At 38.5% G+C, this 26,068-nt stretch overlaps 1 protein-coding gene across 3 annotated transcripts; it reads right to left on the bottom strand.

The window, feature by feature from the left end:
• Window positions 1–236: 236 nt before the first annotated feature.
• LOC111868440 (protein trapped in endoderm-1) lies at window positions 237–22,714 on the bottom strand. Of its 3 annotated transcripts, none has more exons than XM_023859070.2 (6): window positions 22,626–22,714; window positions 9,656–9,844; window positions 5,752–5,998; window positions 2,530–2,835; window positions 898–1,045; window positions 237–714 (listed from the first exon to the last, which is right to left on the bottom strand). In XM_023859070.2, the coding sequence occupies exons 2-6, from the start codon at window positions 9,762–9,764 to the stop codon at window positions 418–420; spliced, it is 1,107 nt and encodes a 368-aa protein (XP_023714838.1). In that variant the 5' UTR covers window positions 9,765–9,844; window positions 22,626–22,714; the 3' UTR covers window positions 237–417. The 3 variants fall into 3 exon arrangements, with proteins under 3 accessions (XP_023714838.1, XP_033608935.1, XP_023714847.1); XM_033753044.1 differs by lacking the exon at window positions 22,626–22,714 and adding an exon at window positions 20,775–20,822; XM_023859079.2 differs by lacking the exon at window positions 22,626–22,714 and adding an exon at window positions 10,846–10,926.
• Window positions 22,715–26,068: the final 3,354 nt, after the last annotated feature.

Genomic DNA, 26,068 nt, shown 5'->3' on the forward strand with positions numbered 1-26,068 from the left:
AGAGCTACGGTTTAGCCATTTAATGTGCAACTGTAATTTTTTTTTCTTGGCACTACAGCCCCAGTGGACCTAGGCCTACATCCATGAACTTCTCCGTTCACTTCGGTTTTTCTACATCTTACACATTCGGTAGGACTCCTTGGGTGGGTGATCAGCTTGTCGCAAGGCCTCTACCTGTACACAAACACAGAAAAATGCACACACAAACTAAACATCCATGCCCTGAGTGGGATTCAAACCCATGATCCTGGTTTTCCAAGCGTGCGAAGACAGTACATGCCTTAGACCGCTCAGCTACCGTGACCGGCACAACTGTAAATTACTGTGAATTATTCCCCAGAGAAACCAAATTGGCAATCGTTTAGTGACCAATGAGACTATAACACCATTTACAGTACAGATTGTTCTGTTGTTATTTCACTCATTGCCATTAGCCCTCACTGTATGGACATTGTCTGTGGCTGCATTATATTGGAACATATCTGTAATGAAAGTTTTTCCTGAGCCTGAGTGAGAATGGGTAAGGCCGCCTCCTTCAGCTGGAGCTCCTGTTTGATAATCTGTATCTCCATGTCCTGGTGAGCCCACACAACACAGAAGTTTATGGTAGGCAGCTCTGTACTGGCGGTTACTGCCTGCATAAATGAATGGATTCACCACACTAGATGCCCAGGCCAAGACTGATGCCATCACGTGAATTGTTGGGTAATGGATCTGAAACAAACAATTTGGAATACGTAACTTTTTCTTTCGGGGCATAGTCACATTGATGATGATGTTCCATTGTTTTAGCATATATTACAGTTGTTATCTTTACGGCAGATGTAACAAGGAATTTCTTTAATAGCTGAATAAGTACCAACAGTTCAAAGAGGAGATTATACCAGTTTCTCTTACCTCATCATCTGCAACATTGACAAGCATCAGTGGTAGGAAACAGAGAAGAAAGCAGCAAAAGATTGTAAGCATGAGACGTGTCAGTCGAATGTCCTCACGTCTCTGCAGGAATTGGGGCCCCACACTGTTTGGCTTGGGTCTCACTGCACTGCTGACACAATATTCATTTTAGTTTCATATTAGCATTATATGTAAAGTTCTGAATTTTGTTTCATTTGCCTAAATATTTGTATATTAATTTGTGTACAATCCATTAAGTTAGCTATATTCATTTCTGTGAAATCTTACCACTGTTACACAGAACCTAATACATGATGATCTTTATGGAATTTAGTGTATTAGATCAACAGTCTGTATAAAATAGTTATATCTTCTGGGTTATAATACCTTGTCTGTTGGAAGTCAATTGACATTTGAGAAGAACATGTCATCTCCATTTTCAGGGTCAAAGAATTAACCAAGCAAGAAATCAGCATGAAAACAGTAACAAGCAACTTTCTTTGACCCTGAAGATGGAGGTGACATGTTCCTGCAAAAATCAGTTGACTCAGTAGATCACATGGCATTATATTCCAAAAGATAGGACTCTTCTTAACGACTGATGTGAGAACCCCAAATCCTACAATTTGTACATTTTCCTAATTTGCAGATGTTAAAAGACAAAATAAGCTTATGATAAGTTTGCTGTGTATGAATAAAAAGTGAAGCCCTTGTAGGTAAGTATTTATCAGGTCTGTTTCCAATTCTGAAATAATCTAAAAGAAAGGGATGATTTATTCCTTAGTGCTCTTTTGATGTATATATCATGCAGGCAGAAAAACCCAAAGGAATCTTTGAGTTGGAATGGCCTAAGTCAGTGTCCTGTATGACCAATGTTAGTTTAGTAGGTAAAAATTTAATTGTTGCAAGATACAATATGGGACTTCTTTTATAAACCAGTATAAGAATGTAATCTATTTAAAAAGTTCATTTTCACACTTTGAATTCAGCCAGTTATTTTGAAAGAAATGCAGGAAAATCATGTAGATGAGCTTTTCTGCTAACTTAAATCCACGGTATGGTCATAGTACAATATTAGCTACTGAATCATTTGAAGATGAAAACATTCCCAAGTACATGTGCACAAAATTTAATAACAATTAGGTTCATGTTAAAATTAAGAATTGACTTAGTTTAGAGAATCATTTTTATTTCTTCTATTATTTATTATTCTATTATTTTCACATGTTTCCAAAACACCCAAAATATGTATTTTCCCACTACTTCATATGGTTTTCAAACATTATATCATTCTCTGAAGACAACTTTAAGTCAAAAATATAAAATGTAAAAGTATAAAAAGATTAGTTTTGTTTTAAATACTATTTTAATTTAGTGTAATGGGTTGGAAATATTACACAGTTGAAGATAAATCCAATATTCTGGACCAAGAACCATTTTGGGAGACCAAGGTATAGATCTGAGGTTATTATGGAAGTGAATATTTGAGTTCACTGGCAAGTTTTCATTACACATCAAATGCCATGTCACAGTTTACTGTTCACACATTGCAGATGTCATATTTGTATTCTCAACATTTTCTCTTCAGTTTTCTTGTAGCCTTTATTAAATGTGATAGTTTTGAAAGCTTACTTGTGAGATTGGAGGTTTCTTTGGCTCTGGCGAACTTTCCAGTAAATGCATGTATAAGACAAAATGATGACAACACATGGCAGTATAAATCCCAGGACAAACAACATCTTCTTTGGTGATTTCCCATCTTTTTTTAGGATTGTGCAAGAGAATGTTGGAGGATCCAATCCAAGATGACCCCATACTTCCAGTAATGGGGGTATCATCATGGAAAAACTGAATGACCAGGCAAACACCAACATAAGGCAGATGTTGCGTGGAGTGTACAGTTTATCATACAGACTGTGGCATGAAATGAGAATGTATCTGAAATCAAACATAATAATCGAGAAATTTCTCATTACCTAGCAAAAGAATACAGAAAGTTTCCTTGGTGCATGTTGTAGAAATTAAAGTACATAATTTAATGTTAGCAGTCCAAAGACAGGAAGATCAGAGAATGAAATTTGTGTTCTACTAGACAGTAGAATTTTCGTATGACAATATACATGTAGTATAATGTTATCAAATGAAAATGTTACCAAAGAGACAAAGATTGAATAAGAGAACATGTTTGAATAATTACGTTACTATCGTAGATCCATAATTTTACTCTATTTTTATCTAAATTATAATCTATTCTTAATCTCAAATTATAAATCACTCCGTCCAATGTGACCTGTAAGTTTTTTACTACATAAAAACTTAACACCCTTATGTAGTAGCCTTATGTAGTAAAAAACTTACAGGTCACATTGGACAGAGTGATTTATAATTTGTAATTGTTATTGTGACGGACCAGAATGAAACAAATCATATTCAACTGTTTTTTTTTTTTAGAAATAATACTAAAGTAGTTCTTTGTGGTGATATAAATGTTAATTATCTAACTGATAATAACAAAAAGAAGAAAATGGATTTGTTATAACTTCATTCAATTTATTGAGTACAGTGAATTTTCCAACAAGATTACAGAATGGTTCTGCAACTGCAAGAGATAATATATTTATTGATGCGTCTCTGCAGGGAGTTATGTAATATATCCCTTATTTAATGGGCTTTCTGACCATGATGCACAATTAATTATTTTAACAGAAGTTAAAGCATTTATTAAGAATGGAAGTGTCAAGGGGAAATAATAATAATGACAACTGATCACACTACTGAGTTGAACTTCAAATATAAGCTGAGTTTTGAAACTTTGGACTCTGTCTTTGGTGCTAATGACGTAAATACAATGTATAATTCTTTTCTTAACTTATTTTGCAGAATATTCTGTTCCAAGTTTTCCTCTAAAAGAACGGATAATTAAATAATAATTCATGGATTACTCCTGGCATAAGTATCTCTTGTAGACATAAAACAGATCTTTACTTTGATTTGTTTCATTCTGGTCTGTCACACTAATAATATTATGAAAAAGCTAAATAGTTCCATCCAGTGTGACTGGTTAAGATTTTTTTTCCCTTATTTCAATTATTCATGCCCTTATATGTTTCAGTCTTCAGAGGGACACCTTTACATCAATACAGTTAGAAGCCACTATTACAGTACATGTTCTAAAAATTAAAATACATACATACAATATAAATAATATACAATTGGGTGTAAAATCTAAAGTCTTTACAACCACAGTGGCTGTTCCAATACATTAAAATATTTATAGTTGGTTTGATAAGATTCTATTGGAATTCGTAATCCAAGCTTATCTTAATGATTGGTTTAATTCAAAACTTATTAACTCTAAATTTTAACAAAAGTAAACATGTTCAATTTATGACAAAGCCAAGTTCTAATAGCATAACTTATGTTAATTATCATAATAATGTGATTTTAAGTAGTACAAATGTGAAATTTTTGGGATTAGCTATTGAAAGCTCATATATCCCAACTCATGCCTAAATTGTGCAAGGCTTGTTACTCTGAGGGTGATCAAGCCCATTATGTCCACAGAGACATTAAAAATTGTGTATTACTCTTATTTCTATTCACTTTTGACCTATGGAAATATTTTTTGGAGAAATTCTTCTTATAGTATGCACATTTTCAGAATTCAAAAGGGAATAATTAGAACCATGAGTGGGCTGAGATCTAGGGACTCTTGTAGAGATGCATTTAGGGATTGGGGAATTTTGCCATTGCAGTCCCAATATATAATTTCTTTATTGATGTTTGTTGTGAATAATATGGGTTTATATCACACGACATCACAAATTCATGGCCTTAATACTAGGCATAATTTTGATCGTTATCGCCCTCAGGCAAATTTTACAACTTACCAGAAAACTTTTTAATCATCTTCCTTTAAATATAAAAGAACTAATCCATAATATTAAGCAATTTAGAGCAGATTTAAATGCCTTTTAACATACTATATCCTATTACACTTTAGATGAATATTTTAATTAGGGATAGTTTCTTGTTTAGCTATGACACATTATTTGATCTATAGTCATGTATATATCCTAATTTTGCATTGTATGTTATATACACATGGTAGGTTATATAGTTGCAGTGATGTGTAAGGGTTTCATATGCTCAATTTATTGTTGTGGATTTATATGCATTGTTCTGTTGACTACTTTCTGATTTAGCAAGCTTGTGGTGTGACAGGTTCAGTATCCAATGGCTTCGGCCTTGTATGGATGTGCTGGAATGTGTAATAAATACAAATACAAAATACAAATAAGCTGCCACTTGACACTTAATGGATTTTACTGCTTTATAGTCTAAGTTAAGTTATATAAATGCTATCTGGTGTTTGAAATGAAATCCATAATATGTATTATGGGAAAAGTCAGGTAGTCCATCATTAGACCTATATTTCTCTTTTAACAAATTATCCAGTGATCAGACTAATGATATTGGAATCAGTGTGCCACAAACGTACTGCCTTGAGTTCTCTTTTCATCTGAGGAAATAAAAGGAAATAAAGGTCGCACGGGACAAGATCTGGTTTAAGAAAAGAAATAATGTGAAAATCTCTACAAACAAATTATGATTATTTGGTCTTCTTCTATATGTTTGAATGAATGACTGAATACTTTATTGGGTTTGTTATCATTTACAGTTTGGGATGCCAGGGAGTCACTCTCTGTGCTTTGGAATGCTGCTGAAATTGCTAGTCCCACAATATATCATTTATACATGGTTTATTAACAGGTCTATTATATTATATATATATATATATACACATATCTTATTACTGTCTGTTCTAAATACTAATAACCTTCTGTACTGTACCTGTTAATTGTGATGGCCACCATACTAAGAAGGGACACAGCGACATTGCCATAAAAGAAGAATGGAAACAACTTGCAAAGTGTGGAACCCAGCACCCAGGCTTGATTGATGTATCGTGAAGCCGTGAGAGGCAAATTGATGCTGCAGAACAGCAGATCAGACACACAGAGGCTGATTATGAAGGCAGTAGTTGCATGGTGCCGCAATTTGGAACAACAGAGCAGTGCTATTGCTGTTATGAGGTTCCCTGAAACAAATAAAAGAGTTCATAAAAATAAGCAAAATGGTCATTCCTTTTAGGTTTTAGGGTGCTGCTACGAGGGTCTAGATAGCCCTTCAGGACAGGTTTACCATGATAATATTTCTAGTTCTATTGTGACCCTTCTAATAATCCTACAAGAATCATGTTTCCATGTGTCAGCTAACTAATGACTTCCTTCATTAGTGATTTTTATGCTATTTGTGATTTCAAATTGTTTTATTAGTATACCATATTACTTGCATAACTGTCTCATTACTGCCCTTCAGGAAGAAATGAAGAATTGCCTATCTTCCAACTTTTCCAATGGATTTTAGATTATGGGAAAACATTTAGAATTATTAATCAAATAAATATGAATTTTGTAAGGTCTGTTTATTAACAACGAAATTAACACTGCGACTTCTGTAGACATATGTTCAATCCAACACCACCTGTGCTATAGTAACAATGATTCTTTAGTTGTATGAATGTAAGAGCTTCAGTCTAAATAGCTAATTGTTTTGACGTCTTTCCTTTTCCAAAGTCAATGGGTCTGTTTAGTTGTATAAATGACCTTTTGTGTTCAAATTTCGACAGTATATTTTTTTAGTTTGTTAATTAACAACGATGTCAGTATCAAGGCTATATAGGGTGGAGTGATAGGATGATTAATGATTGGAGCAGTCTGTAGAATTTGAAATACAGTCAACTCTCGATTATCCGGGGGCGGATTAACCGGTTNTTAAATATACGAAGAAAACCTATCTCATTTCCACTTTGTCTGATACATCCTGCATGACCTGACCTGGGACCAAAGCCGGGTCGCCGCGGTGGGAAACAGGCGACCAATTGTCTTAGTTATGGAACTACTTGCACATTATCTACTAGTGCTGGCAGTCATATATTTGTTTCCAATGTGAAATTCACAAGTATTTACTTTCCTCCCGCAAAGTAGCTCCATTGTGTCCTAGACGCATCAACTTATCTCTTGTCAGCTCTTTGAAATGATTTTCATCGACTGGAGAAGAGCTGCTACTTGACAACATGAATTCGGCCTCTTCCCTTTCTTCATGCCTTCTCTTCCATTTCCCTTGGGCTTTCGGAACTACAGCAAACATATTACTTCACATCCGAATAGACAACGATTCTTAGGGTTATGATTTGTAAACTGTGGAAAGGGGGCACGTTTCTTTGAGACATACGAAACAACTTTACAGTCAGTAAAGTGTTCCTTATTAGATGAACAGAAAAGAAACTGTGAGAGGAGGTACCTTCCTTATTTTTCAGTGAACAAAGATACGTTTCCTCCTGACTTCGATACTTTCTGTAACAATATTCTTCTACGTGTCTTCATCGACTAGACATATTGATGCCCGTAATGGCCCCCGAGTTAGGTTTCCGACGCCTTTTTCTCCCATTTACAAATTCATACTTAAATTTTCGTACTTATTCCGCAGAGCACAAGCATCAATACTCATAAAATTAGGGATGTTTCTATGTTATTCTTTTTGTATGAATTTTTACAAATTTAATTGGTTTACACGGAGACTTCAGCTTTTTTCACTCACATTTTCTTCGAAACAGCATTAGTACAAGCATCCTATAAAAGAGAGGCAAAGTCTCTGTGCTTAATTGATTATGCACTATGCCATGAAGACATATGGGGGAGCGGAGGTGTAGCTCTGCCATTCTTGACGTCGGCATTAAATAGAGATTAGAGTTCAGCTTCACGCTCCGGATGCGTTACACCCGGGGAATCATCCCTAGTACCCACTTTAGAGGAAGCTGGGTTCGGAGCCGGTCTGAACGCTGTACAGTAGAGAAAAATCTCTTGCCCCTGAAGCTTTACCTGCATTATCTGTATATACCTTCCAGGCATAGTGTTTAGGGGCAGGAGAACTTCCCCAGTTACTTTCACGACTATAAATTAAGAAGATACAGCAAAATGAAGTCAGCCGCCAATGTTATGGAAGGACATATGGAGTAGTTAAGGAGAAATGGGATATATAGGTACTTGTAAAATTGTGTTGAACTATACACAAAATATCTTCTTTTTTTCTTTTTTCTTTTTTTTTTACATTTGAATCGGGATAATTTAGTGAGCTTGGCATCTAAGCCGAGATATTAAAGAGTCAAGCTTGACTTCCGACCTCAAACTGTCCTGACGCGACACACAGTGGGGTCAACGGATGTGTTGGCCTGTTAAATTCTAACTGAATTTTAATTGTGGAACGAAAATTACTTATAAATATACACTGACCACTTTGCAGCATAGTAGTTTTGTCCACATTTAATTCCATAATTTTATTGAAATATTCTTACTAATACAAGGAATCATCCGAAAATGTACCGTAACTTAAATATCTGAGGACCATGTCAAATAATAGATATAAGGACAGTAGCCGCTCGTGCTGCGAGCACTTTAGGTTTCCGAAGAAATAGGCATGCTACTACTACTACTACTACTACTACTACTACTACTACTACTACTACTACTACTACTACTACTACTACTGTCTCCGCCGCAGTCGCCATAACTATTGTTGGTTCCCCTACTATACCACTATTATCGCGAATGCTATTGTCAATATCACTGTCAGTACTACCACTACCACTGCCACTGCATTGCTGCTGCTGTTGCTTCTACTGCTGATCAGAATGACAAAATGTTCCCTGCGACCAAGTACCATGCCACGAAAAAGAATAGGCGACATTGAAGTAAAACCAATTCATTATACACCTCGGTGCTTGATGAAGGTCAGTAGATAGTTTCGCGTTTCGACCGTTTTATCTCTGGAGGAAGAGCCCCATAGCTTTTGATGGGAAACTGGGTGAGACCCAGAAACGGCATGGACATGATGGAAAAAAGAAAACATCCTCCTCCTGCTGTTTTGACCTCGGCGGCTTGCATGTTACTTTTGAGGTGAGTGAAGTGAACTACAGCCGCAAGCTCTTTTTCTGGAGGTCTGCAAAGCGATCAGTCATTATCCACAACAATTACCAGAATAAAATGTGTCCCATAGGCTTTGCAAGATACGAAGTAGTTCGTTTGGATGCAACCTAAGTGCTACAATTAACTAGAACCCTTCATGTTTGTTAGTTTCCTCATTCTAGTCATCCTTGGTTCCCTTCATGGCATGAATGTCGGATAATATTGAAGTTCATAACAATATACAAATTTGTAATAAATTATGTAATTAATACGAAAGAAGTTAGTACGAACTGCAGAAAATATATCTGAAAATTACTTGACCGTGATCTTCATAACTTCTGCTTCTCACTTACTCTTAATAACATTAAGATGATTAAATAAAGAAGTATGCAATGGACGGGACATGTGACATGCATTGGGAAATGAGAAATTTATTTAATTGGGAATTCTTAAAGGGGGATACTTCATAGGAGACCAAGATGTAGGTGGGAAGAAAATGTTATGCAAATAGAGTATGAAACTAAGAATTTGATAGGGTCTGATCACGAAATTTTGTGAAAAGACAAGGCAATTCATTGTTCAGTAGAGGCCTATTAGCGTTGAACCCACTCCTCAATTCCGTAAGTTGTCTGAATTCTTTTCTTCTGAGTCTACTGGGAACTCCTCTTTATCCTGTCCTTTGGTTGTTACTGTGGCTAAAATATTGTCAGATTTCAGTGGATTATACTTGCCTATTACACCGACGATGCTGAAAAGCACGGCACAGACGGAGGCGAAGACTGTCGCCCCTCGAGGGTAGTAGATCTCAACACTGTCGGCTACTGTGTAGTTGTCTGTCATACTTCACGATCAGTTCAGACAACATTTGTCCAATATCTTGCTAAAAGCTGGGACAACGCGTCACCACATGATGAACACAGCTGGAACGAAATAAGTCACTTCTTTTGTTGTAAAAGAAATGTAGTAAAAAGTAAAAGTAAAGCTATCCCTGCACCAGGCTGTGACGGCCCATAGGGTTGTGAGACGTCGAGGCTCCAACATTTTCTCTAGACAATCGGCTCACGGATGGCGGTAAGGTTGTCAGCCTTACGCGCCGGCCGCCCTTTACCCCCCAAGAAGATTCCTGGTACTCATTTCTGTTAGAGGCTGAGTCGACCCCAGGTTCATAGTGCGGCTAGAAGGATTAGGTAAATCGAAGAAAATCCACCCCATCGGGATTCAAACCAGTGACCTTCCGGCTTGTAGCATAGTGCCTCAACCAACTACTACTACTACTACTACTACTACTACTACTACTACTACTACTAATAATAATAATAATAATAATGCCAAATTCTTACTACTCGTCATTAATGTCCATTTCCCCATCCCATTTAAATCGGTAAAAGCTATGTAACTGAAGCAGCTTCAAAATAAGCTTAACCTTTTAAAGCCTAATGGGTACTATATGCATGACCTGGTTTAACATACTAGAATTCTGCATTCTGCCCACAGAGTGTGTTTGTGTGTTTCATATGGTTCTCACAATAAACAGCGACTGTTTCCCCAAACAGCATTATCCGGTTGGGCTTTGTAGCGGAGACACAATGTGTTTCCTGTGAGGTACGGATTGCATTTATATATTTAGTTTGGAAGAAATTCGGTCTTTAAAGGGTTAAGAATCAATTTGTTCCCCGATACACTTGATCCTAAGTGGCTGATGCATCTCCGCTTCATACATGACGCCATTTCTTCTTACGAAAGACATACCGAGCATGATGGTACTCGTATAGTGGCAACGCTCGAGAGCACGTACTCACTATTCATTGTCGTTTTTCCCATCCCATCTGATACTGTACAGTAAAAGCAAATGATTTAACTGACCGACGAATGACAATGAAATTATGCTGCTGGTCTGAGGACAGTACAGAACTCCTCTCACCTTCATACACACCAAGTAATGGTAGGAACTAAATTGTGATTTGGATGCCTGGAAAGAACCTACAGCCAGGAAAACTTCTTATGTCTTCTACGTGTACATTATTCCTGACAAAGTGACTCAGATAACTTCTACTCTGCTTGCTCATCATTTTCGTAGAGTTTATTACGCTCTCAACTATTCTCGGCAGCAAGACCGGAGCTTCGCCACTGCTTTCCGACTAACAAAGTGTCAGCACTTACGCAGAGCAGTCTCTCGTATATTCATACTGACTCCGCAGAAGACCTAAGTAAGCGCCATACACCTACTTTTGATGGCTGTATCAAACCTCAAAATGAAAGAGTTTCCTACGGTGTGTATGACGCTATTCATTGATTTTAAAAACGACCTATTTGTAACTGGTATGCTTGGGAATTAATTCTCAGAACAGTCGGTATAGAGACTGGTTAGGGGCTTGACGGACGAGAGGTCGGAATTCGAGCCCCGGTAGGGGCAAGATTTCTCTCCTTTCTACACTGTCCAGAACGGTTTCGGGCCCCAAGCCGTTTCCTAGCCAGTGGGTACCGGGAGCTCTTTTTCTGGAGTGTGAAGCTGACCACTTATCTCCAAATAGTGTCGAGGTTAAAAATTCGTGGGTCTATACATTCACTTCACCATTCGTCTTCATGGCGTAGTGCTTAATCAGTTAAGCACAGGAACAAATTTACCTTTTATACATGCCCTTTATAGGACACTTAACCAAAAGGAAGTCAGTACAAGTTTAGAAGTGGAAAAGAGCATAAGGCAGTAGCATGCTTACGTATGAGCATACATTATATAAGGAGGAAGCGGCCATACGAGTATATTCGTCAGGACATTCGTTCGAGGGGAGGGAGGTTATTTTCGAAAAAGGGTTCTGATTTGGGTATGAAGCGAGAACCTTGCATGTAAAAAGTCTTTCCATGTGTGACTGCTCTCGACAGTAATAGCAACTATCTTCTTTCCTTATTTGTTTATCGACCTTTTTCAACTAAATAGCCTGTATAGCATCAAGTTATAATGTGATGAATTGGGAAGGACATGAAAGGAAGCAGACGTAGACTACTTTAAAATATCATAGCACCATTTGCCTGGAGGGACTGATAAAAACAATTAAAACAGCCAGAAGAAATTAGAGACCGTAACCTCCAGAATAAGAAACAGAGAGGCTAACCATTAAGCCCTGATGTCAAAATTGAGGCAGCGAAAACTCCGAAATATCGGTACCTTAGTACTGTAGAGAACTGGATGGCGAATGAAAGATCTCACAACATTTTCCAGCATTTGAATGAAAATTAGCTATGAGTTTGTGATTTTCATAAGAAACATTTAAATTAAAGTAATAATAAAATGGATTTAACTCACTAATGCACAACCTTTGGCTCTTCATTCTTGCCAACATAATTTTTTCACCGGCGCTAATATTAATACAGTGCGTCCTATTAAACAATTCGTGCTTACATAGTACCATGAGGAGGCCCTGAGAAAAAAAAATAGAAGAATTTTTAGTCAGCCTTCAGGCTTTAATTCGAAACTGGTACTTCCCTAGTAAAACTGATGGCAAATTTTGAAGAAAAAAAAATAGTGAAGTGTGTTCCAATTTCTTGTCTCTGTCCCCGGACAATTTTGTCCAGACACCAAGATCTGCAGAATACGGACTCCAACTCCAGCTGCTGCCACTCAGACAGGAGTTAGATAGCCGGAGCTTAATGCTGCTGCTGCTTCTGCTGCTGTTGCAGCTGGCAAAAAAACTCTCTGTTCAGAGCGCAGTCACATAGCAGACACTGTTCTGGACGTTATAAGGAGTCTGCACTGTGTTTCTAAAACCATTTGGCTTTTTCATTAATACAATTCTGTGTTTTACCACACCCCTCCACGCAACTCCGTTCCTTTTTAATATGTTTCCCAAGTAGCTTGAAGTGTGATACTGTCTTTTTTGTTTCTTGCGTTCTGCTTTCAGTCTCCGTCTGGCAGAGTTATCACTCACTGCATCAGGATCCCAACAAATAATCGCTTGTTTCTTCAACAGTGGGTACAGACAGGATAATAACGAATTTCATAAAACAGTTATGATTTTTCATATGACAGGCTCTTGTATATTTTTCGATGGAAGTCAGTTAACAGTGGTTCTCAGTGTATCAAGCGGACCAAATTTACTTAGTTCCAGACGTAAAAAATCGGGTGATTGTGCTCTGAAGGCAACATTTTCTGTCTTTCAACGGATAAGATTCTTCTTTCTATGATGGTGGCTGTAATGGCTCTTCTTTTCGGTGTGGACAGAATTAAGTACTATGACTGCGTGTCTTTTTAGCGTCGCCGAAAGCAGCTCCCCTCGGTCTTGTACATCATCTGTTCCGGTCCTCTTATAATCATAACTTGAAGAACCCCTTCTTTCAATCATGTTTTCTCGCCCTCTCCACTAATATTCTTGTCCTTCCCTTTCCCTTTCTGCCTTTTCTGAAAAACCGTTTTTCATATTTCAACACCCCGTGTTTTGTTCATTCTTAATAATTCTGCAATTTGCAGATAATTCATTTCCTTTGCGAATAACCTTTCACCCTTTCATACATAGATCATGCCTCATGTCCATACAAAGTAAATGTCTTCAGACGTGTCTCCTGTGTTATGTAAGGTACGCTGAGCATAAAATATCAAATTTAAGCATGAAATATTTTTCTTGCATACACAAATTTTACTAGTTATTTTTTCTTTCTGTTAGACCCGTATTATTGAAAATATGTCATATGTAGTTGATACGTTCCTATTCTTGTACTTCAGTATTTGCAGGTGTTTCAATTTTCTGCGGTTTATAGCACACTGAATACGGCAGTGGGCTGTAAACATCTTTGTACTAAATTCCACTTAGATAGTTCAAAGACAATCCAGGTGTCCCAAGAAAGCTCTGGCTTAAAAACGCGAAATACGCGTCACCCATATAAGTGCAGACAATTCAACTGCCGAGGCTCCTTAAGAAGAAAATTTGTGGAATCGACTCGTTCTTGTAGGAACTTTAGATGTATGTTTTTAAGTACTATAACTCTCGCAGAAAACCGTGACTGCAAAGAACTACAAATATAAATCTTCAGAAAATCTTCTGAGCTCGGTTCATCATGCCGGATAAATAAGCAGTTTTGTCTGCAGTTCCATCAGACACCTCTATATGTCGGGTATAGTGCATGTTATACTTGACATATGAAACTTGTTTTATAAAAGGTGCTGTTTGACAGAAGCGACTATAGACCACCTATGCAACCAATATACATGACGGCATGGTAAAAGTAAAGGTAAAATTGTCCCTCCTTGCGACTCCAAGGAGTCCTACCTTATGTGTAAGATCGAGAAGAACCGAAGTGAACGGAGTTCATGGAGGTAGGCCTAAGCCCACTGGTGCTGTAGTGCCAAAAGGGGGGGGGGAGTTGTCCCTGTGCTTAACTAATTAAGCATTACCCCATGAAGGTGTATGGGGAGTGGATGTATAGATCCTTGGAGGAAAGGGGCCCCCGTATCCATTGGATAAGAGGTTGGATGGACCCCAGAGCCGGTCTTCCTGACATGACGGCATGCTGCAACTAAGATTACGCCATCTCTTACTTAGTCCACTCTAGGTCCAAATTTCTGTCGCATCTGGATGAGGGTTTATACGACTATTCACACGACTTCGAGGTGATGGGGAACAATCCTGAAGCAATGCCTTAGTCTAAATTTATTGTTCCCTTTGACGTTCCTTACACTTTGGGTTCATTCATATGCGTCTTACATCTGTCCAACTGTGGGATAACTAATGGAATTTGTCATAAATGTTTGGGCTCAGTGGAGCACAGGTCCAGTAGGTTATGTGTCAGATTCTCTATCTGAGGAAAGAATGCCACAATGTCCCATTCGCTTAGTGGGGGGGGGTGGAGTGCAGCTGGGTCCACTCGGCACGGCGGCCACTGATTTGCCTATTATACCTGCCCCGGGTAATTATGATGATGGAGAATTTTGTGGAATGTAGCTTGGCAGGGAAAACCAAAGTACTCGGAGAAAATCCGCCCCAGCTCCACTTGCCCACCACAAATCCCACTTGACCAGACCCTGGATCGAACCCGGGCCGCTGCGGTGGGAAGCCAGCGACTAACCGCTTGAGCTATTGCGCAGCCATATTGTAACCTCAGAGTTTCTAACAAAATACGAATTTTGGTTTCCTCTTGAGGTAGGGTGACTCTGCCGAGTTTCGAATCAGAGGCCTGAAATGAGTTTGTACATTAGCTATGTACAGTATATATGCATTTAAAAACGTGTAGGTCTATGCACATCTGCATGTACACGTATGTATGTATTTGTGCACGTGTGTATACTGCATGATGTCGGGAGATTTGTTAAAACCAAGAACCAAAACATGAGTTTCAATAATACTGGCCAATTTTTACGTGGAATTTATATTTTAATTTAATCTTTTCATTACATTTTATGTTAAACATGGTATAAATAGAAATAAGCGATACTAGGGTTATCGATATTAAAGAGACAGATATATTATTTGTAACAGTTTTTGAAGCAAGTAGGATTTAACACTACAATTTGAAGGGAGGTCTCCTAAAATGATGATCAGCTGTTTTTTAAAATAAATAGTGTATATGCAGTCACAATCAGACTTAATAAAATGTCTAGGTTATACAGAGCTATGTAGACGGTTATTGTGCCACGAAAATGCATGTAAAATTACTCTTAAGGCATTCTTGCATTAGGGTAGGCTTGCGCATGAGTCTAGTGAATTGCAGTCTCTTTATACAAGGGAGAAATGAAATCGTGGGATAAATAACAAGCAGCCTGGCTTGCTTCGTCACAAAGCCAAGACAGAATAGAACCTAGGGGTGCCGACTTCTACCTTCTAGAATTGAGAATTTTCGTCTCCCCTCGTCGTGTGCAGCTGTAGAAACCACCTGCTCGTTTACAAAATGGAGCACAAGGGTGAAGGGACCAGTTAGGCAGCACGAATTCCTGACAACATGCATTTTTCAAAATAACATCAAGAAGAAGAAGAACACTTGAATTACGACACTAAAAAGTACAAGAAAAGACAGCATTAAACACAGAGAATTAAAGTAAACGACACATAAAAAATGAACATTGAAACGGCCGCTAAAAAGATGGGATGAAAATATCCTACGAAGCAAATTAACAACAACATCAATGTGCCTAAGAGTACTGAGGACAAAGTGTACAGTGCAATGGTCTCCTCAAATAATAAGTGTTGCCTGGTGATGATCCATGTGTGGCCGAAACATGTACCAAATAACATCGAATATACATAGTTACTGACATTGAAATATTTAACAAAGGCTTTTAGTGAATTGAATATATTTTAGTGTCTTTTAAGAAAGGATTGGCTTTGTTGCATTACAGACGGAATACTTTACAATTTAAAACTAAATGATTGGTCTCTGTAATTCGCATTACACGTATAACTTCGACGTGTGTGACTACACATTTACAATTCCAAGAAAACTGTGTTGTTTGGTAATCAAACATTTTACAAGATTAGACAGATGCAATCAGTACTGCAGTACACACAACTTCCACATGCGATCTTTGAACTCTTGCTTTCTGCATGGTCCGAAGAGATTCTTCCATTAATAACCCTACGCATCGGTATTTTGTCTGGGAGCCAATAACTCTCAAACTTCCGTAGCCTCAGTCCCACAAAGGCATTTACAGAATAGTGACCAAATATATGATACACAAAGACCATTTCCCAACTCATTAATCGCATTTCTAGTTACAATAGATGCTACATAATATACGATGTTGGAAAGCGTCTTCAGAAAAACTATCAACAGGCTAATTAGTTAGTTAGTTATTGGAGAGGGTGGGTTTTCCCATGCACTGAGACCAATACTGGTCCATTGTGCTTCCCTCTATGATATTCTACCAGTCTCTATACCCTACTGATATTGGTGCGTACCATCAGTCCCTACCGAGCCAGCGAGTTCGGCCTCTACTGGCTTGGCGGTATCTATAATGCTTCCCCCATTTATCAGAGGCGTTAGAGACGATTGCTGGGCGGGAAATGTCCTTGAATTTAGCTCAGTGAGCTCCTTTGGAGATATGAGGTTCTTTTACGTGCCGTAAAGCTACGACACGGGACCCACGGCTTAAAGTCCCTCCCGGAGGACTTGTTCCCTGAATTTTTCCGCCCTTAAAAATTCCACGACTTCCGCCGGGTTTGAACCCACGTACCACGAGTCATGAGGTGGGAACGTTACCTCTAGACTACGGAGGCCGCTTAACAGGCTAATTAAACACCACGCCATGACAAAGAGTCATTGGGGGGTGGGGTGGATGTAGAGCTCCATGTTTCCGCTTCCTCAAATTCAGCACTAGTTGGACGTAAATGATCAGCTTAGCTTCGTTCCTCGGCTGCTATATCTCTCGAAAAGGGTCTGAGGTGCCCACTGGAAATGAGGGCGCTGCCTTGCGCACTGCAGAAAGGGGAGATTTTCGAACACCGTGTCTACGGTCGCCCAATATATAGTGTATACTTTATACTGACTGAGTAATCCGGATTATCCAATAAGAACAAATATTTCTGTGGTTATCAAGGCTTCAGAACCCCGTTTTCAATGCTAAATCCCTACATTAACAAGTTTACAGTACGAAGGAGTCGTGTCAGGGATACACAAGAAGTGTATTGATAACATAGAATCTGTGTGTCTGTGTCTGTCTGAAAGTGTATAGTGTTGCCCGCATACACAACTAACAGCATTCATTTGCACCTCATTCTGAACCTTCCTAGCGGAAATAAGCATGTAGTAACACGCCCGCTTATGCCTCTCTTTGTAATATGGAGTCGGGTAGCAGGGTCTCCAACTAGTAGCTTCTGACACAACTGGCTGATTCTAATAACATGGGTATTAATAGCACTCCAAAAAAAACTCCGTGGCTTGAGTCCGCAAGCGAACTATACCGACCGAGCGATCGCCGCTGCTCGGCGAAGTTAGTGGGAGGAACATAGACTGAGGGTGTTTGAGAACAGGGCGCTGAGGAGAATATTTGGACCGAAGAGGGATGAAGTGACACGATGTTGGAGAAAACTGCATAATGAGGAGCTTCATAACTTGTACTCTTCTCCAAGCTCAATTAGAATGATCAACTGAAGGAGAATGAGGTGTGCAGGGCATGTAGCACGAATGGAGGAGAAAAGGAATGCATATATTATATTGGTGGGAAAGCCAGAAGGAAAGAGACCACTGGGAAGACCAAGGAGTAGGTGGGTGAACAATATTAAAATGGATCTTAGAGACATAGGATGGGATGGCATGGATTAGATTGATCTGGCTCAGGATAGGAAGCAGTGAAGGACTCTTGTGAACACGGTAATGAACCTTCGGGTTCCATAAAATGCTGGGAATTTCTTGAGTAGCTACAGTTTTGGCTTCTCCTCAAGAAGGGCTCAGCTCCATAAGTAAGTAAGTAAGTAACCTAACGACCAGGAGCCCTCCTCCACCTCTCCCATATGCACATAGTTACACTGCAAGGTAAATACCGTACTTTTGCCGTCACGATTGACCAATACATACAACGAATACTGCACATGGTATACTCCGTACACTATACAATTTCTGCAATTCGAAATCGAGATTAATATTGACAAAAACGTAGGATTTGATGTTGTCACAGCGGTGCTTATGAAGAGTACTGTCTCCTAGGATACAACACCGTGTAGTCCGTTGAAAGTGAACCGACCTTTCGGGAGAATATATCACCTCCATCTTCAGGATAGAATAAGCAAAGCAAGACATCTGCGTGAAAGCAGGCGGTATGTTCCTCTAAACGTAGGTTAACTTTCAACGGGCTACATGGCGTTTTATCCCTGAAGATAGCACTTTTCAGTGACAAAAACATTTGCAGAATGCTTTACCATGTTGTGCAGTAGGCATCTGGCTCTATCAGAATTGACTGTAAACAAAATTGCTTACACAAGAATACAGTTATATCGGATTCGAGGTTCTCTCAGCGGTGTTTATGAAGAACACTATTGTCTTTTGGGGTGTCAGGATGTGTATTCCCGTAGAAATTCACGAAGTTTGGGAATAAAACCGGATTTTGACAGCATCACATTCCAGGAAATAGCACTCAAAACAGAGATGGACGTTTCGTTACTACAGCAGCTACTATCATTTGATATCCCTTCTAAAATAGTTCTTCAACCTACATGTTACCAAATGGTACACAGTGGCTAAGAGATTTGCAATCTCGAGAAAAAATACTTGATCATCATTTTGGGAATTCCATGATCAGATGAACAAATATCAGTCTTTATTTATGCAGCTCCTTCCAGAACTGCGTAGACGCCTGGGAAATGATGACTCTAGTCAGTGGGTTTGGGTATACTACCTGCCGTACACTCATATATTATTTTAACGTTTGCAGAGCATCTATTCTTGTACGTATTTACATCTTTATATTCCATGTCACTTACACCCCATAGCACCTGCATATTTTGGCAATCCTGTAATAACACTAGATGACAAAAAGCAAAGAAATTTCTCTGTCACATATACATAAATGGTTGAGTCTTACAAGCTATAAACGCTTGGTTAAAAATGGCCTAAAAATATTGCTACATACCATCCATCAGTTTTGTGTGAATCGAAAATGAAATCTGCGCCAATTTAATGACACAGTAACAATGTTAACAAATAAATTGCAAATTTATATTACGTAATGTGTAGCCGTTGATGATTTACGCTCTTATATTACCTCTGAGGCATCTCTTACTAATGTCCAGCTAATATGCTTGTGCTGCACCCGTCTTAGGATCGCTTCTTCGTCGTGAGTATTTAAAATCTTTCTTTAGCTTTATCATTACCAGCCCGCAAGTTTGTTGGGAAGTAGATGAGAAGCAGAAAAAAAATTAATAAGATTTTTCATCCCATGAACTCGCAGGCATTGAGGAGTTCGAGCAACTCTATGCTTGGAATTCGACGAAGAAATTAGTGCTCAACATTTCAGATGATCTCAAAGCGCCACTTTTAAATTAACTTCGGGTCAAACCAACCTCCTATCCAATGGGTACCGGGAGGTGTTTTTCCAGGTTTAAAACGGCAGGATCGTGAAGCTGACTACTCACCTCAATCTAGTACTGAGGTCAAGAATGGTGAAGCTATAATGAATCTCCCCTATACAGCTTCATGATACGGTGTTTAACTAATTAAGTCCACGGATGACCTTGCTTTATTTCATCAAAACTCTCTCATGATTTCTCTAATTTGAGGACCTACAGGTATCTTTCCCATGATTTAGCCCCACCGATCCTCGAAAATTTGTTTATATAGAGAAACCAAATGCCATTTCGAGACATTTTTTTTTCCTTGGCACTACGGCCCCAGTGGGCCTAGGCCTACCTCCATGAACTTCTCCGTTCACTTCGGCTTTTCTAGATCTTACACATACGGTAGGACTCCTTGGGCGGATGATCAGCGCGTCGCAAGAAACAGAAAAACGCACACACACAAATCCATGCCCTGAGTGGGATTCGAACCCACGATCCCGGCTTCCAAGCGAGCGAAGACAGTGCATGCCTTAGTCCGCTCGGCTACCGTGACCGGCATTTCGATACATCACCATATCAAATTTTGTCTTTAAACCAAATTTAATATGAGGCCGCGCCATAGCTCAAGCGGTTAGTCGCTGGCTTCCCACCGCGGATGCCCGGGTTCGATCCCGGGTCTGGTCAAGTGGAGCTGGGGCAGGTTTTCTCCAAGTACTTCGGTTTCCCCTGCCAATCTTCATTCCACTAATTGCTCCACAATCACTCTCACCTATCATCTGGGGCTGGTACAATAGGTCAGAAGTGGCCGCAGTACAAGGGTCTTAGTCCCACCCCACTAGCATTAAAAAAAGTTTAATATGACGTGACAGCATCTTATCACATCTTATTGGATATGCTCCGCATGATGGTGAACACTGTTGTTTCATTTCTTCGTATGAACGACCTGTTCTAATGGAACTGGACTCAGCTTCCAGGAATCGGTAATTATGCGCCATTTGCTTAGATCATGCTGTTGGCCACCGGCTTCTGTGAGAGAGTACAGATTATTACAGTACATCCAATTGCTTTACTGAGAAAAATATGAAGTCATTTTAAAGTTTGCGGAATAAAAAGACTTTCTCTACAAGATCGCAACCTCTCAGTCTGAAAGTTAAAACTTCAGATTTATTTTTGACAAGTTCGGATCACGGATGAACTCACTTATGTCTGTTTGAGATATTAAATAAGGCTCTGTCGATGAACAAGATGGCTGATGTTCCTAAGAAATAAGAAAAACTACTAATAAAATGCATGAGGTTCGCTGACTTTCATCAGGTGAATATCTGACAAATGAAAGTCAACACTTAATCTGTGTGATGAAATTTAACAAGTATGGGCATGTCTTAAACATGAACATCCAAACAGTTATGAGCAGACCCTCACAAAGAAGGGGGGCAGCACGTGACAGGCCCCTCTCCTTCCTAATATAAGATAATCCCTAAATAACCTAATTCTTGAGTCACACAAAAAATTGGGAGATAGAAAAATTCTGTTTTCATTTTCGCAAACAGCATAAAAGGTACACAGAACTGTAAGATCAACTAAATTGAAATTCTACAGAACATTAATAAGACCTGTAATTACCTTTGCTGCTGAAACTTGGACATTTAACATTTCTGATCAAAATGCTCTTCGAATATTTGAAAGGAAAATTATAAGTCAAATCTATGGTCCTGTTTGTGAACAGGGTGTTTGGAGAGTTGGGTTCAACTCAGAAATTAACAGTTTACTTCAAGGAGAAGACGTAGTGAGACACGCAAAATCTCTTAGGCTTAGTTGGTTGCTGCAGCATTCGGACTCGTGGCGTAGTGGGCAGGACAGCAGCTTACATACATACATACATACATACATACATACATAGCAATTACTGTTAAGAATAGTCCCCAGTAAATCGTCGAGCGTCTACCATGAAGCGAGCTTGTACAATATGCGTAGATCAGTTATAATCCCGAGATCCTCTTAATGTATGCAACAGTCAATTGCGTTACTTGTTGCGCCGAAATTCTAGGTGTGAGTTACGCACCGAAACGAGTGTTCGTAAACCGAGGAAACTGCGTCTATATTTCCCCTCTGAGACTATTCAATATACGCGTAGTTATGGATATGAAGTCTTTTGAGATACTGTGATTACAAAATATCATTAAGCATCTTGTGACGTTTGTGTGAGTGTGTGTTCAATAGAGGTTGGAAAGATTTTGATAGCGTAAACGTTGAGGCGATATATGATAACTTCCGTTGCCGTACATTTATAGTATCGGAAAAAATGCACCTAGCTGTACCATGACAATTGCTAATTTATAGTTATCCACAGTATCCTAAAACAAATGGAAAATAACTTCGTGGTCGAACAGTACTCCTTATTATTCAGGAGGTCCTAGGTTTGAATATCGGCACGGAGACTGCTTGTCCTGAGGCTTTTCATTTCTTTTCTTATTCCCTCAGGAAAATTCGAAATGTAACACTTCAAATCGCGCCACGGCCGTTTTCTTAAATTTTCTTTACAGTTCGAAATCTGCAATTTCCAGAAGAAGAAGCCATCTTTATTGTTTCTTCACCTCTGCGCTGCGAGGATCAGGGGAACAATTAAGAAGCCGTAGCTAATTTATTAAAAATAAATACCGAAAAGCTATCATGTCTAGGGAAATTTATTTTACTTCAAATTCGTAAATATGACAACAATTCAGTCACTTACCGGCCGCTAAACAGATACCAACCACTCCCGAGAGCGCGTTCCAGGCAACTGGCTGGACAGCCTGCCAGGTTCTTTTCTTTTAATTCAACGCAGACAGCTGCAACTCTGTTCTTGCCCTGCCACAGCAGGCCCTGTTATAGGGAATGTCTTGTATGCGGACTATAAAGTAAAGAGTATGTAGCATTATAGTGTAGAATAAATAAGGACAGGGGCTATATCTTTTAAACACGTTAATCAGTTCTGCCGTTTCAATTAGAGAGGGTTATGTAAGATTTGAGGCTTTCACAGCGGTGACTATGAAGAAGGCGGTTTTCTGGGATTTGGCACCGTGTATATGTGGTGTTAACCGACGTTTCGGAGGAACGTATCGCCTCCATATTCAGGGTAGAAAAAAATATAAGAAATCTGCAAGCGAAGAGACCGTGAGAACCGGTAAAGGCAGACTGTGAAAACAGACTGTAACACCACATATACACAGTGTCAAATCCCAGAAAACTGCTTTCTTCATAGAGAGGGTTATAAAAACAAATCAGTGACCAGGTTCGTTGTACTGGGTACGTTAGAATAGTATATGTTCGGAACGATTCAATGTTTCATTGTTCTATTTTCTTCATAACTGCCACATATGACCTGTTTGTCTATATATAACAATTCGACAATTCAAAGAATTTTCAGGAAATATGATAATGGGAAACTTTACTAAAATTTATGGAATCATTACATTTTCGGTTAAAGTCGGGCAACAATAAATGGTACACATAACATGAAGATCTTTATGCTTTTCTATGTGCATCTCGAAAGGAACTTGTTACAAATTTTTCGGAGAGGAAAAAACATTATTTTTGAGGAGCTATATCTTCCGTGTTAGAGCTCTGTGTAATCCCGTGAAAGTCAACTGACGTTTAGAGGAATAAGTCGCCTACACCATCAGGGTTGAAAGGTAAGCCAAGAAAAAGACATCATGAAGCAGACAGTAAGTAGAACTACTGTTCAGCTCCGAAGATGGAAGCGACAAACTCCTCCGAAATATCTGCTTAATTTCACCGGAATATGAGTCGTTATACCCCAGAAGATTAAATTGTTCATAACCACTGCTGTGACAGCCACAAATCATATGTACTTTATGATGATTTAGAAAACATCTTTCCTTTTCAACACATGCACGTAGAAAATGTCCATTCAGACCAATTCATTTAAATCGTGTCGAGAGTTCTAATCTGAAACCAGTTGGATAACCCCAGTGGATACTTTATAAGTACGGCAATGTATCTATAAGCCTGTTTTAATTCATATTTCCATGAATAGCATAAGACATGTCTGAATAAAGTCTATCCGTATATGCCTCGTGTTAATTTCAAGCGTGTTGCGTGTTCACAGAAAGCCTATATAGAATGAGGTCTACATTTATTTCAATTTGTCACTCAAGACTGTTAAGAATTCCTTCACTGATATGAACTACGTAATTATTTCCTGAACATAAAATTGTTCTGTTAATGCAATATGTGGAATCAATTACAGATGTACTTTTTTCTAACATTTCCGGAATTAGTGATGAAATGTATTCAGCAAAAACTACTGCTGGATTTTAGGAGCAGAAAAATTATATAAAGGAAAATCTCCTTTGACGCCAGCACTGCGCGGAAATGTTGCATCCATCAACGACTTCTCGTCGTCCTACGCAGAAATTTCCACACATTCTCGATTTCGAAGCAAGATTGAAATTAACTCTTATGTGTCACTCCCCGACTGCTCTTGGTCTCGGAAAATAGACCATCCCTGTAGAAGTAAAAATTAAGTTGAACACTGTGATGCAATAAACTCCTGACTACTCCTACGAATGGCTCTTCTCTACCAGTAACGTGGAGCAAAATAATGGGAGATTGTCTTATTCCGTAACAGTTTCTTACCTGTTTGCCTGCAATTGCGTTCTTCGTTTTCATCACAGAGTCGATATATCAGACTGAAATACTCTAAAAAGTTGAAAAAATACTGAACTGGGGAAAAGGGGCTTTTGAACAGCATTTCGTGGAACTTCACAGGTAGCTTACATGAATCAAGAACTGTGCCGACATTTCGAATTACCCTATCTTATAAGGGAATGATGTGTAGATTTTAGGCAACAATAATAATGAGACAACAAACGTCCTGATGTAGGTATATATATATGGGCCCAAAATATACACACACCCTTCCGCCGCTATATTTTTGGGCTTCTCTGTTTTATGCTTATTGTACGTATATGCATATGACCTCCAGTATTATTATTATAATTTTTATAATCTGGGCCATACTGTAGTCGTGTGTGATGTGTGATGAACAAAGTTACAATGCGATGAATTTTCTATGAACGCTTCGGTTTCCCATGCTAATGCTCATTCTACTAACCACTCCGCATTCGTCCATCACCCTGTTATTCTATGCCAGCTACTTGATAGCGGCAGCGTCGTTAAATTTTCAACTAAAAATAAAAAAGAATTAGCCTGAGATCTAACCACTGCACAAGAGAATTCATAAAAGGAAAGATAAATTTTCATGGATTTCCATCCTTCACGATTAACGCAGTTGAATTCTTTCCTATGATATTCTTTATGTATCATCCAACACAACAGTCCTATAATAAACAAATAAATACTACTCTATTAGTATTCGTTTATTGCGTGGAAGTATTGTTGCATGTTTCGATTTTGTCGGGTAATCATAAGGCAATTATTGCATGAATAAGTCACTCGTTATTGGATTATTCACCGGCATAGAGCCATATCGGTGATCTATAAATTTTCTTTCGGTTTGCGTTACAATTTTAACTGTTAAATTTAAATTATACATTTCGTTTAAAATAAAATTCCAGTTAGCATAATACATATAAAATGTGTAAGTCTTCTGATTATTTTTCTGGCGTAATTGTGTATGTCGTATAGTGTGGGGTTTTCTTTTGAGTCGGCGTTATTCTTGTTAATTTTGTATTATAGATAAAAGAAAATTATCGACATATTATTTTGTTTAAAATTTCTAATTAATATCAGAATTAAATATTTATAAATTGAAGTTCTTCTATTACTTTTGTCGTCGAGTAAAATTATGTATATTGTACATTTTCTTTTACTATTGGGCTACTTATACTCCCCCCACCGACGAATAGGAATTCTGATTGAGAACATTCATAGTTTTCCTCAGGGTCTTAAAGTAAATAATGGGAAATATGTTCCATGTTCATCGGTACTCACATCGTTCGTTAGAAGCTTGTAATCACATGAGGTTGATGTCTTCGAAAATAATCAGAAAGAAGTTAAACACAGTGTGATTATACTAATTAACAATATTTTCCTGACCTTGACAGGACACAGAATTACGATATACTGCCAGATCTTGAGAACATCTGCCCACAGCAAATCAAACATCCGTCACTTTCATGAGATCTTCATTGAACAAATCTAAATAATATA

The sequence above is a fragment of the Cryptotermes secundus genome, unplaced genomic scaffold, assembly GCF_002891405.2.
Source record: "Cryptotermes secundus unplaced genomic scaffold, Csec_1.0 scaffold166, whole genome shotgun sequence".
In the NCBI taxonomy this organism is placed as follows: Eukaryota; Metazoa; Arthropoda; class Insecta; order Blattodea; family Kalotermitidae; genus Cryptotermes; species Cryptotermes secundus.